General features: G+C 47.5%; 1 protein-coding gene across 1 annotated transcript in view; it reads right to left on the minus strand.

Annotated features, from left to right (window-relative positions):
• Nucleotides 1-15,000, minus strand: part of LOC143298154 (dynein axonemal heavy chain 1-like) — a 164,998-nt gene that overhangs the window by 29,856 nt on the left and 120,142 nt on the right. Inside the window, exons 57-65 of the mRNA XM_076610887.1 lie at nt 14,622-14,876; nt 14,062-14,235; nt 11,498-11,776; nt 10,673-10,804; nt 7,319-7,564; nt 5,116-5,265; nt 2,917-3,077; nt 1,386-1,611; nt 227-422 (exon numbers count right to left, since the gene is read on the minus strand). Of these exons, the coding sequence (XP_076467002.1) occupies nt 227-422; nt 1,386-1,611; nt 2,917-3,077; nt 5,116-5,265; nt 7,319-7,564; nt 10,673-10,804; nt 11,498-11,776; nt 14,062-14,235; nt 14,622-14,876 (1,819 nt within the window). The remainder of the gene's footprint in view (nt 1-226; nt 423-1,385; nt 1,612-2,916; nt 3,078-5,115; nt 5,266-7,318; nt 7,565-10,672; nt 10,805-11,497; nt 11,777-14,061; nt 14,236-14,621; nt 14,877-15,000) is intronic.

Genomic DNA, 15,000 nt, shown 5'->3' on the forward strand with positions numbered 1-15,000 from the left:
ATGACACACCGCACCATAACACACCACACCACACCACAACCCAACCCAGTCCAGAAAGGACTGACCAGCTTTCTCGCACTGGTCTATGCTAGTGATGAATATGTTGACGAACCAGTCCAGGAAATACAAAATGACACGACGCAATACACCACAACACTTTCACATCACACCACACCACACCGCACCGCACCACACCAAAACCCAACCCAGTGCAGCTAGGACTGACCAGCTTTCTCGCACGAGTCTATGCTGCTGATGAAGATGTTGACGAACCAGTCCAGCGAGTACTGGTACATGGGGTCAATGTTGCACATGTCAGCCACGCAGAAGAAGATCACCTGTGTGTTGATGGCCACTGGGATGTACTGGCTACGGGTCACATCGATGTCTTTCTCTGTCTCCTCTGCCGCCGCCACTTTAACCTGTCAAAGACCAAAGAGACCAGACACACACACACACACACACACACACACACACACACACACAGAGAGAGAGAGAGAGAGAGAGAATTTGGAATTTGGAATGGTTTATTCACAATCAGGCCACAGCCCCTAGTGAAGGGGGTATACGTAAACATAATACAACTCAACGAAAACACATAAGCAAATAAGCATTAATATAGACAACAAACCGTGCATTGTATCCGTGTAACTATATAGACAACAAAAAATACATTATAACTGTTTTACGAAGTAACAATTTCTTTTAATTTGAATGCCTTATATAAGAATACCGAAAAATTATGTACGTCATTGGTATTGCTTGACGACATTAACAAATTCAACTTGAACAGAGAGGGATGCTTGTAGTACTTAGGTTTTATAAATATTTGACGTACATGTTTTAGTGCTGGGCAGCAAAGAACAAAGTGCACCTCGTTTTCTTGGGCTTCATGACATAAAGGACAGACTAAATCATTTGCACAAAAACTTCTGTATCTAAAGTGATGCACTGTCAATTCTGATATACCTAGTCTAAATCTTGTCGTTACACGTTTCAGATGCCTGTCTATATCTAACAGCAGATAAGGTTTCAAATCAGGTATATTACAGAATGTTCTATACATGTCAAATCTATCACTAGTACAAATGTGACTATACCATGTTTGCCATCTACAATCAATAAGCCTTTGGCGAAAAACAGATATAAAGCTATGAGAGAGAGAGAGAGAGAGAGAGAGAGAGAGAGAGAGAGAATTCAGTTCAATTCAGTTACTCAATATTATTATTGTTATTATTACCATTATTATCATTATCATTATTCCTCTTCTTCTTCTAAATATCATTGTTATCATTATCATCATCATCATCATCATCAACATTACTATCGATCATCGACATTACTATTATCATTACCATTATCATCATTCAACGCCAGACATTCACCTTAATCTCTGAGGAGGTGAGCTTGGAGGCCTCCAGGGTGTTGATGAGGTCAATGTCATCCACGGGGCTGCCCTCGGAGGCGCTGAGCTTCTGGAGGATCTTGTCCTCGATCTCCTTCAGCTGGGCCTTCATCTGGGCGCTGTTAACGATCAGCTGGTTCTTCAGCTCCTCCAGGTCAGGCCGTTCCTGGGCCACGGCTATGCCCAGCAGCTGGTCTTGCAGACCGCTGAAAAGTCACCACATGGGGAGGATGAGTTTCAATTTGTATTGGAATGTACGTACTTACTACAGTACATCTTCATTCATCTATTTTGGAAATTAAATTGTGCATCCACTGTCTCGCCAATCACCCTACACAACATCTCAGCCCACAGCCAAGTCCAACACACTCACAACATGACAAAGGTTGGAGAAAAAAACAACAACATATAAAACTAAATGCATACCAGCAAGTAATACAACACAGCGGGTGCATTTCCCACACATACACCTTAGTCCCCTTACCCACAACACACACACACACACACACACAACTTTGTAAAATAACGTAAATAGTAAAAACAAAAACAAAAAAAACAACAACAACAACAACGACGACGATTTCAGAATAAAACATGCTTCCATAAAATCATTATGAATTATTCATTGGCAGTTAGGTGTTAAATGGCAGGTGTACTGCCCGTCATGTCCTCCTCAGGGTAGCGACAGTTTAGACCGAAAAAAAGTACCGAAAAATAACGTGATTCGAAATAGACTTATACCAAGTATACATCGATCACATTCATCAATGTCTGGTTCAGGCCATTTATTTTGTTCTTGGAAGAAAACAGAACATGATTTAAGTGAAACAGTAAAACTTGAATGTGGCGTGTAACCTGTCCTTACACATGGACCATACAAGTCGGTATCCTGAAGATTTTTTTTTAACAATTTGCTTAATTATCAATTGTTTTATTTTTCAAATTCATTTCTGGTGTGTTTTGTCTGCATATTTTCTTCGACATTATTTGACAGAAGTTGTGATTCAATGTCATTGCACTGTTATCGTATCATCCACTCCCCAAAAAGGGGTAAACGTATTAAATTTCTTTGAAACTCTGAACCAGTCAAATAGCCAGTTCAAATCTGATCAACTTAAAATGGACCTTACAGGGGGTAACCTCACAAAAGACTGATCCCTCTGGGATAGGGACAAATCCCTCTGCTACTGCCTCCAAACCATTTTAGCTTCTATTACCTAATGCCCGCTCATGTTAATCAGACAACTTTCAATGCTATATCTTTCATGTTTCATATCAATAACATGGAAAAATGTGATTGACACACTGTTCCAAAAAACATATCTGTCTCTCTTCTAATAGTGCTGTTCACAAAGCACATGTACTTGAAGGCCAGGAAGGGAGGGGGAGATTGTAATTACATAAGTTACACACTGTTTATTTGTTTATGAAATGATAACGACCGTTTTCCATTCTCCTTGACCCCCATCCTCCCATCCCCCCACGCCCCTCCGGTTCCACTGAGAACTGACCTTGGAGAGAGAGTAAAGTTGACGAGGGTGACTTTGGTAGAGACCTCCGGCGTGTAATGGGGGTTGGGGAGTTTCGTGGTCAGGTAGAACTTGAAATCCGGGTGGTAGGGGATCACAGAGTCCCCGATCTTTATCACTGTGGTCCCTTGCTGCTTGAAAGTCTGTGCGGAGGCCGGACCAGTTCATGAATGGGTCATGGTTGGTGTTGTTTGGCAATACAATTTTTTTTTTTTTTTTTGTTCTTTTTTTTTCAACAAATTTCGTCTTCTTCTGTGTGCGTTGGCTGCAACTCCCACGTCCACTTGTAAGAACGAACCATGCACACCCTATCCCTAGCCCCCCCCCTGTTCCCTTCCTCCTGACACACACACACACACACACACACACATACACACACACACACACACACACACACCACACGCACGCGCGAACACAAACACACACACACACGCGCGCGCGCGCGCGCGCACGCACGCATACACTTTCTCACAGACACGGGTAAAGACACACCAGTACACCCACCAACCCATCCACACAAATCACGCACCAAACATACTGCTCTCTCTCTCTCTCTCTCTCTCTCTCTCTCTCTTTCTCTCTCTCTCTCTTTCACACACACACAACTGGGAAAGGGGGGGTGGGGGGGGGGCGACAATTGGAGGGAAGGGTGGGGTGGGGGGTTCCCGACAATTTTCTTCTCCGTATTCTGGCTGCAACTCCCACGTCCACTAGTACGAACGGATCATGCACACCCCATCCCTTACTCCTATTCCCCCCCTCCTCACACACACACACACACACACACACACACACACCACCACCACCACCACCACCACTCACATGCACGCGCACCAATAAACAAACATTCACCCCTGTCACGGCTCGTGGCATTCGTTTCAAAGTGTGTCCTTGTGTGTCTATCTCTCAGGATCTCTCCCTTCCCTCTCTTTTTCTCTTCCCATGTCCTTTTATCCTTTGTTCTAAGTTCAGTTCAACAGAAAATGTCTTGTAGTGTTTATGTGGTATGTTTTATTTCTTGTTCATCCCGAACCCTTGAGAAGTGTTCAAAATATATGTCACAGGCAAAGAAAAAATTCGCTTTGCTTTCGTACCCTAGCTGTCTGAAGGTCGACAAGCCAGAGAGCGAACTGTTGGGTGCCTTCTGGCGTTGAGTGGTGTTTCCCTTGTCACACCCTTCTTCCTCGGTGTTGGTCCGTGTTGCTATGTGTTCCTCACCCTGGGCGCAATGATGTACTTCTGTTTCCTTTGCTTTATTGTATTAGTAGTAGTAGTAGTACTTTTTTATATTATAATTATTATTTATCTATTTATTGATTTATTTATGCTTATAGTTGACTTCATCAAGTTTTTGCGCCTTATACATATTATTTTAGTAGTGGTAGTTGTCTTTTGTTTTATGTATTTATCTATTATTTATTCACCCCCCTTTTTTTTCTTCTTTTTTTTTTCAAGGCCTGACTAAGCGCGTTGGGTTACGCTGCTGGTCCGGCATCTGCTTGGCAGATGTGGTGTAGCGTATATGGATTTGTCCGAACGCAGTGACACCTCCTTGAGCTACTGAAACTGAAACTGTTTCCTGGTGGCAGATTTTTCCTTTGGTTTCGTAGGTTGACTACATACTCACAGAGTCCTAACTCACTCAAATTTGCAACTCTACACACAGGACGAACATAACAAGGACACCCCACCCCTACCGGACCTTCCAAATGGACTCATCAGATACGCCACATCTCAGTCAGTGTCACAACCCATAAGGGGTTGCCCATGTACTCCACACAAGCGACTCGAGACGAAGAAGGGGAAAGCAAAGGGAAAATCAGCCACCAGGAAACCAAAGTCCAGGATGAGCAACACAAACCAACACAAACCAATACAGAGAAGAAGGGGGTGACAAGGGAAAACCCCCATAACTCCAGAGTGCACCCAGCAATTCGCAAACTGGCCCAGTGACCCGTCTCTTCAGATAGTTGGGCTCCAACATCAAAACAAAATCTACCTTTACCGGTCACATAGATTATGATAGATTATGAACTCTTCTCAGGAGTTTAGTACGATAACAAAAACACCACCACAAAACCCTTCCCTCCACCTTCTTCCTCCACTCCCTTTCCCGTCACCCCCCCCCCCCCCCCCCCCCCCCCCCCCCCCCCCCGCCGCCCCCACAAGCTGCACACTGACCTGACGCAGCAGCACAGGTTCCAGAGCAGGGTCCAGTTCGATAGAGATGTTCTCCAGCAGACAGGGTTTGCCAAACCTCACGGAGTTCTCCAGGGACCGCAAAAAGTCCTTGTCCGACTGCTTGACCACTTCCAAACCAGCATCCTTCTCCTGCAACACACACACACACACACACACACACACACACACACACACACACACACACACACACACTTCTTTCTGTATTTCTTCATGTATTTATGCTCGTATCCATATATATGTAAACATATATTTATTTATTTGTTTATATATGTAATCACTTCTTGATTTATTTACCTATTTTTGGTTTTAATTTTGAAGCAGACTTGATCAGTTGATGCTAGTGTATATGGATCAGTCTACAGGCTTTGACGCCTCTTGGAAACTACAACTGCAAAACTGAAACCTATTGACACACACACACACACACACACACACACACACACACCACACACACAACTCTTGGAAACTACAACTGCAAAACCGAAACCTATAGTCACACACACACACACACACACACACACACACACACACACACACACACACACACACACACACAAACAACTCTTTCTCCCACCCATCATGTTCTTGACCCATTTGTTGGCCTGGCCCTGGAGGTTGATGAAGAAGAGCCAATAGCACACAGACATACACACAGATAGACATACACGCACACAAATGAAAACAAAACACAAACTACAAAAACCAACTCTTTCATACCAGCCGCCGTGGCGAAGTGGTTAGCGTCGCGGACTGACGGCTGGGAGGACGCGGGTTCGAATCCCAGCGGAGGTGGGTTTTTCGGCCCGTGGCCGGCTCCTACCCAGAGTTGAGTGTGCTGTGGGCTTAAATGGGGAGACTGGGACCACACAGTCGAGTGTCATCCACTTCAAGGATGCGTCTTTGGGTGTGTTGCTCTAATTATCTGACCAACACTGCAAGTGTCTGTATCTCTCGGGCCTGGTTAACGCCGGGATATCATTATGACAGGAAGCGTAGAGTACAGCCTTGTCACGCAGTCCCAAACCAAAATGGACCTCCATAGCAATATCGTCATCATCATCGTCATCCTCCTCCTCCTTCATCGTCATCAATATAAAAAAAAACAAAATAGTCTCAAAGTCTGTGGCCTTTCATGCCCTGCTCTCATGGTGACCTCAGTTTCGATGCCCCTCCACTTCCGTGCTTGGGGTGAGTCCTGTCAAAGTCGTCAGTGTCGGCAGATTCATGGGGGGTTGTTGTTTGGGGGACGTGGTGGCGGTCTCCACTCTGGGAGAGACGCTCACTCAGTCTGGCTCCGCGACTAAGCCATTATTGTCGTCAGTAGGGGGCTTAGTAGGTGGTGTCCTAAGTACGTTAAAACAGAACAGGCACCACTGAACACCACCGAAGTGACTCAGCAGCAGTGCAGGGTCTCCTCTGGTGTGTGGCCTCCGGGCGACCTAACATCGATGGTTCCCTGTGGACTGCCGACGCTGGAACTGCGACGGACGAACCCGGGTGTGGCCGTGTATGGGGGAATCTAAATGAGCGGCGTGGGAGTAATGCCACTGAAACGGTGCAGATGATGGGGCAGCAAAAAAAAACAAAAAAAACAACAACAAAAACCAACTCTTTCTCCCACTCACCATGTTCTTGATCCACTTGTTGGCCTGGCCCAGCGGGTAGATGAAGAGGGGCCAGTGACACACACACACACACACACACACACACACATACAGAGAAAGAGACAGAGAGAACAAAAACACTCTCTCCCACTCACCATGTTGACAAGTTGAGGTAACGCGTCCACCTAAGAAGCAAGAGATTCTGAACGCACTGGTTCGATTAACACCTGCAGTCGCTAGTACTTTGTCTCCCTCAACTAAACCTTGAGTGGTGGTCTGGACGCTAGTCATTCGGAGGAGACGATAAACTGAGGTCCCGTGTCCAGCATGCATTTAGGGCACGTAAAAGAACCAACGGCAACAAAAGGGTTGTCCCTGGCAAAATTCTGTAGAAAATCCACTTTGATAGGAAAACAAACAGTAAAAATGCATGCAGAAAAAAGGGTGGCACTGTCAGTGTAGCGACGCACTCTCCCTGGGGAGAGCAACCCGAATTTCACACATGGAAATCTGTTGTGACAAGAAAGAATAATACAATATAATACAAAGTACAAAAGCTAACTCTTTCTCCCACTCACCATGTTCTTGACCCACTTGTTGGCCTGGCCCTGCGGGTCGATGAAGAGGGGCCAGCGGCGGGAGAACTGCACGATGACGCCGTTCTCGATGGACAGGTTGTCGTTGGGCAACCCCGCGATCTGCCAGGCGCGGATGCTGACGGGGTCACTCATGGTGCCCACCAGGGTGGGATCGTCCGTGCGGGGCACCTTGTGCTCGTCCAGGTCGGCCACCCACATCTTGGTCATCGCTAGTCGGTACTCGCTCTGAGTGCGTGGCGGTGGTGGTGTGAGTCGAGGGTCAGGGTCGGTGGGTGGGTAGGGGGTGGGGTGGGATGGAGGCCAAGAGTCCAACCAGTCAACACAGACACGAGACAAAGACCGAGACATACACTTATTTTCTCATGGAGGAATTACTTCTGACCAAAAAATCTCTATGTATATACATACATATATATACATACACACACACATTATATCTATATCTATATATATATATATATATATATATATATATATATCGAACATGACCATGGCTTCAAATATCATATGGAAGATCGGTGGCTGTGGGTCTGGAGGTGACTGATGAGGCCAACCCGGGACCTGAAGGCCTGCCCACATGTAGGACACAAGTGAGTGGCTGCTGTTGTGGCAGTGGATAATGCTGGGGCCTTGCGCACAGCACGCTTTCGTTTCGCCTAGGTTCAGCTGCACGGGCTCATGTGGTGATCTTCCTGCGCCAAGCTGGACGGTCCAGAGCAAGTGTCTCCCACGTATTGATGTTGACGCCCAGGTCTTTGAAGGACGTTTTGAGGCAGTCTCTGTAGCGTTTCTTCTGCCCTCCAACTGATCGCTTACCCTGACACAGTTCTCCGTACAGCAGCTGCTTAGGCAGTCTGGCATTCTGACCACGTGTCCAGCCCACCTGGCTTGGGGTTTCTGCAGGAGGTTGTAGACGCTGCAGAGACCAGCTCGTTCCAGGACTTCTGTGTCTGGGACTTTGTCCTGCCAGCTGATGTGGAGGAGTCTGCGGAGACAGCTCAGGTGGAAGCGATTGAGCTGTTTGGCGTGTCTGCTGTAGACAGTCCAGGTCTCGCTGTCATAAAGGAGGGTTGTAAGGACCACTGCACAGTAGAACTGCTTGGTGGTAGTGTTGAGTCCTCTCCGCTCCAAGACATTCTCACAGTCTCCCAAAGGCGGTGCTGGCTTTGGTGATCCTGTTGTTGACCTCAGCATGTATGTTCACTGCCCGAGAGAGTGTGTTGCCCAGGTAGGTGAAGTTGTCGACTGCTTGAAGGTGTGTGTGTGTGTGGTGGTGTGGTGTGGTGTGGTGTGGTGTGTGTGTGTGTGTGTGTGTGTGTGTGTGTGTGTGTGTGTGTGTGTGTGTGTTTATGCGTGTGTATGCTTACCTCACTTTTAAGGAAGAAAATGGCTAACATGATCTGTCACTTGCTGTGCGTACTAACATCTCCGTTGGAGGAATAAAATGCTTCTTTCTTACTTTCTTTTGCGTTCGACAGCTACGCAGTCACGGGTCGAAGTCCGAGGGTGTCTCCTCTCCAATGTCCTGATGGGATCCTGGTGTGCCTGGTAGCCTCCGTTCAGGGTGATCCAGCCTCTTCGGAATCTGCTGCGGAGGAGAGTTTTTGCTTCCTCATACGTGGCAGGAACGGTTGGCTGTGTGAGCTGGCTTCCTTCCTTAGCAAGGTGGTCTGCACGCTCGTTGCCTGGGAGGCCTACATGTGCAGGCACCCACTGGAGGGTCGTTGGGGCTGTTTGGGTAAGGGTTGCGAGGGAGGCCTTAAAAGACTGGATCAGTGGACCAGGATCAGGGGAGTCAAGGGCCTGGAGTGTGGACATGGAGTCAGTGAAGATGGAGATGCTGCCAAGCGGCTTTCCACAGGAGGAGAGGAATTCTGCTGCTGTTTTGATGGCCAGGACTTCAGCTCTGAAATTGGAACAGAGCTTTCCTCCAGGAAGTGCGATGCTGCTGTGCTCTCCATCGGGAAATCTGATGTAGACACCACTGCCTCCGTTGTGTGTGGCTTCCTCCGCTGATCCGTCCGTGTATACATGGGTCCAGGAGCCAGGGTGGCCAGAGTCAGGATCTTGAATAAAATGCTTAACATGGCCATTGATAAGATAAAGACATCCGATCATGGATTTATTACTCTCTCTCTCTCTCTCTCTTGATATATAACTTCAAGTCAGTGCTTCTTAAGCTACCGATTCAGCTAGCACACAGGTAGCACACATCACACAGTTGTGCCTTGTTCAGGATTAAAGAGGCTATGTCAGTCTTGAATAAAAGCTCATTTGTGTTTGCACATTTCTTCTGTCTTTGCTGCTGTGTGCACATGTCAAATGATCGGCACAAGGGCAGGCCCGGCGCTTCCTTTTTTTGAGGAAGTGTCTGGGTTTGTTCCCATGTACCTTCTATTTACCTGTGTGCTAGCTGAATCGGTAGCGTAAGCAGCACTGACTGAAGTTGTGTACCTTGTGAATGGACAGAGTTACCACTCATTACTATTTGTTAATCATTCCATCTCCAGGCCTCATTGTTAATTTTCTCTTGATACATGTTTTATGTCAATTTGTTCGCTCCATTTGTGTGTGTGTGTGTGTGTGTGTGTGGTTTAAATGCACAATGTGAACTCTGACATGAAACCTTTTGTCAACCTGCCACAAAGATATCAAATGTTGGCAGAGGTTCTGGTCGAGTTGTTTGTCTAATTAAAATGAGTTAACTCCTTTTGTTTGCCAGACTGTTGTCAAGACTGGCAATTTTCTTCTTTTTGTTATTGATAAGATTTTATTTAGTATTGAGAAAGATATGTTATATGTTTGTCCTTATGTGTTACCAGATGGTTCAAGATATTCAAGATATTCGTATATGAATATTGAGATTTGTGATATATCAATGTTGGAAGACTGTTTAGTTGATAACGCACTTGAACTGAATGATTTATTTATAATACTATCAGGTGACCTGGATGGATTTGTGCATTTTGAACTGCATATGTCATGGCGACCTTGGAGGACGCTACACATACATGGGTGATTTCGGAAACAGTGTGTTCGATTATTTTCTAGTATCAACAGAACGACCGAATGGAAGCAAGCCATTTGCCAGTATCATTTTCGAAAGGACAACGAAGTGTATGTTAACCGTTGCGATGAAAATATTGATTTTGAAAATAAATGTTTAGAAGGGCCCCATCTAGTCTTTAACAGCGGCTGAGACCACACACACACACACACACAATTATCCGTTTATCTAAAATATATCTAAATAAGTGTGTGTGTGTGTGTGTGTGTGTGTGTGTGTGTGTGTGTGTGTGTGCGGTGTGTGTATACGCGAGTGCGCGTTCTCACAGTGAAGGGTCCCTGGTAGGCAATGACGGCGGAAGATACCATGACGTCCCCGACGATCTTGGTCTGCATGGCCTCCAGGTTGTCCACAGATTCTATCCACCGGTTCTTCTCGTCAGCCAGACCATTGATCAGCTGGATGGGACACACACACACACACACCACGCACGCGTGTTCATGCACACATATGGATACATACACGCATGCATGCACACAGACACAATGAGAGAGACACGCACACACACACACACACACACACACACACAATGTATTTATCTACACACACACACACACACACACACACACACACCGCACGCGTGTACATGCACACATATGAACACACACATGCATGCATGCACACACACACGTACATACATGCACACAGACACACATACGGACACACACATACAATGTATTTATGCACACACACACACACATACATGCACACACACAGACATAACATACATGCACACACATACATATATATGCACACACATGCATGCATGCATACACATGCACATACGCGCACACATATGCATACACTCATACTAGAATTATGCGCGCGCACACACACACACACACACACACACACGCACGCACGCACGCAAACACACAGTTTTCTATACCCGAATACACACACACACACACACACATACAACACACACACACAACTCGCTCCACACACACACGCATACAACACACACACACCTAACCCCCCAACACCACACGCCCTCTCCAACCCACTCCCTCCATCCTCTCCCCAACCCCCATTCCTCACCCCCCCAAGGCCCGCCCCCCTCGCCCTGCCCCTCCCCCCCCCACACACACCTTGTCGGCCCGGATCAGCCTCTGCTCGCACTGCTTGCACTTGTTCTCCAGGGTCTTCTTCTTCTTGACGCAGGCTTTGTAGTTTTCCTGCAGCTTGGCCACCCCGTCCTCCACCTCCTTCAGGGTCTTCATGGCGTCCCACAGCACCTTCTGCGTATCCTCCAGCTCCCCCTGGGCCATCTTCAGGGCCGCCCGTTTTGGAGCCACCGCCTTGGCCACGAAGTAGTAGGTGTGCATGGCCCGCACCCACTCGCAGATGGACGTACATGCTTTGGACACCTGCAAGGGAGGTGGGGTGGGGAGGCACACTTTAAGGCAGAATCTACCGGTAAAGCGGGTTGGTTAGGACTTGTGTCATCCAGTGTTCATTAGTGATCAGGGTTTTGGGCGCAACAGCCGAGTGGTTAAAGCGTTTGACTTTCAATCAATCTGAGGGTCCCGGGTTCGAATCTCGGTAAGAGAGCCTGGTGGGTAAAGGGTGGAGAATTGCCTGATATCCCAGGCCAGGAAATATGCAGACCTGCTAGTGCCTGAGCCCCCTTCGTGTGTATACGCATCGCAGAAGATCAAATACGCACGTTAAAGATCATGTAACCCATGTCTGCGCTCGGTGGGTTATGGAAACACGAATATACCCAGCATGCACACCCCACGAAATACAGTATGGCTGCCTACATGGCGGGGTAGATAAAAATAAATGGTCATACACGTCTGTCTGAGTGTGTATGTGTGCGTGCCTGAAATTTTACTGAATGACACAGGAAACGAATGATGAGCGCCCAGTGGCAGCCGTCGTCGGCTCTACCCAGGCACACAGCCTATTGTGCAACTGACCCCGTGTTTGTAAAGCTCTTAGAGCTTGGTCTTCGACCGAGGATAGGCGCTATATAAGTATTAATATCATAGCATATCATTTCGGCATGGTGTTGAGTCCTTGGGAAAGGCACGTTACCACGATTGTTTTCCTCTATAATGGGTACCCGACTTCTGTTGATGATGGTTAAAATAGCGGACCCCATTTTCCTATGCCGAGGCCCTAGACACAATGGATAGGAATTCAATGCCCCGATGGCCTTAAAAAGACTGCAGGACATATTAACACTTTGTTTTAGGGAGGCCGGGTGAGGGTGGAAATAACAAAAGACTGTCAAAAGAAGCAGAGCCGTCAGTGACTCACTGCTACAAAGTCAACAGCAGTGGCCTTGTAGTGGTGATGCGCCCTGACTAGGAAGCGAGTTGTCCATGGAAGAGGACTCGGTGGGGTTCGAGTCCCAATACGGACCGAATTTGTTTTACTCCCCCTTGTGTCGAAAAAAGTTGTTGTTTTTTAAGTTATACATTGCAATGGAATACTAAAGATGACATAAAAATGTAATTAAAAAAAAAGAGAGACAGAACCCTCAGGAATCACTGCTGCAAGGTCACCATATGATGAACAAGGGAAAACAATGGAATGCAATTCCGTCATTACAAAATGTGCCTGCATGCTGTGAAACACCAACAATCAGGTCAAAATATCATCCTCTGTCACGAAGAACACGACTTCATCCCACTTTGGACAGTCAGGGCCCCCCTCTGGAACGTCAACCACGACGCCATCCCACTTTGGACAGCCAGGGATCCCCTTTGGAACGTCATCCACGACTCCATCCCACTTTGGACAGCCAGGGCTCCCCTTCGGAACGTCATCCACCACTTCATCCCACTTTGGACAGCCAGGGCTCCCCTTCGGAACGTCATCCACGACTCCAGCCTACTTTGGACAGCCAGGGCTCCCATTTGGAACGTCATCCACCACTTCATCCCACTTTGGACAGCCAGGGCTCCCATTTGGAACGTCATCCACGACTCCATCCTACTTTGGACAGCCAGGGCTCCCATTTGGAACGTCATCCACCACTTCATCCCACTTTGGACAGCCAGGGCTCCCATTTGGAACGTCATCCACCACTTCATCCCACTTTGGACAGCCAGGGCTCATCCACGACTCCATCCTACTTTGGACAGCCAGGGCTCCCATTTGGAACGTCATCCACCACTTCATCCCACTTTGGACAGCCAGGGCTCCCATTTGGAACGTCATCCACGACTTCACCCCACTTTGGACAGCCAGGGCTCCCATTTGGAACGTCATCCACCACTTCACCCCACTTTGGACAGCCAGGGCTCCCATTTGGAACGTCATCCACGTCTTCACCCACTTTGGACAGCCAGGGCTCCCATTTGGAACGTCATCCATGACTTCACCCCACTTTGGACAGCCAGGGCTCCCATTTGGAACGTCATCCATGACTTCACCCCACTTTGGACAGCCAGGGTTCCCCTTTAGAACACCAGACGGACTTCACACCGCAACAGAAATGCAGGACTAACCCCCTCAAGCAACCCAATCATGACCATTGGAGACCCAAGCCCTGAACAACTTGGCCATAATTAAGAGCTTATTTGCTAAAGTGCCGTTGAAGTCCTCTTCACGCGAGCCTCGCGTGCCATAATCATGCCCTGAGCATGGCAGGACTTAAAACCCCAAAACAACGACAACTCTCATGCACTGCATTCCTCACCTTGGCGATGGCAGGGGGCGTGAAGTTGTCGTTGTCAATGTAAGGTTGGATCTTCTTGATGACGTCATCAGGGATGTTGTCCTTGTCGTAGTGCAACAGGCTATCCAGGAACTTGCCCGGGTCCTGTAGCAAGGCTTTGCCCACATCCCAGTAGTCGTCAACCTTCTGTCCTGGCTGGGGTCACACACACACACACACACACATGGAGGGTGGGGATGGTGGAAGGGATAATTAGATGATAATGATGCTGCTGATGATGATGATGACTGGAAAGCAGTGTGAGAGCAGTAAGTTTGGCAGACATGTTAACCCTGCAATTCACTAAGGTTTTCACAGCTATATACACTCCCTCGTTCATTTGATAGAATGCAGTCAATACGACAAAAAGTGACAACATCGCTTGTTGCTTTTTTTTTTCTAAATGTTTATGCTTACTGAAAAAAAAGAAAGAAAAAAAGCGACCTGTTCCCAATCGTTCACCGAGATTGCTGTCAAACTTATCACTGGCCGGTGAGATCGGTTGGACCGATTCCACCAACTCTACCCCTCATTCCTCTTACCTTATCGACGCTGGCAACCTTCTTGGGCTTGACGCACTTCATGATGCAGACGGTCTCTACGACCAGCCGAACTCCGTCAGGTGGTCTCTGCAGGGCACGCACTTCCACCACGTCGTTCTTGTTAAGGGATTTGAGGGAGGCCAGGGCCGCCTCCAGGGCCGGCAGGGCCGCGTTGAGGTCCTTCTGGGCGTCGTCCGCGATTGCCTGGGCCTCCTTGGCCTTCACCGCTGCACTCTGCTGCTTCTCTGTCACCACCTGGTGTGTTGGGCAGGGACGGTGACCATCAGTGTTGTTGTTGTTGTTGTTTTTGTTGTCTGATGTGGATAGAATTACTATTATTATTATTATTATTATTATTATTATTATTACACGCAAATGG

The sequence above is a fragment of the Babylonia areolata genome, chromosome 23 (assembly GCF_041734735.1).
Source record: "Babylonia areolata isolate BAREFJ2019XMU chromosome 23, ASM4173473v1, whole genome shotgun sequence".
In the NCBI taxonomy this organism is placed as follows: Eukaryota; Metazoa; Mollusca; class Gastropoda; order Neogastropoda; family Buccinidae; genus Babylonia; species Babylonia areolata.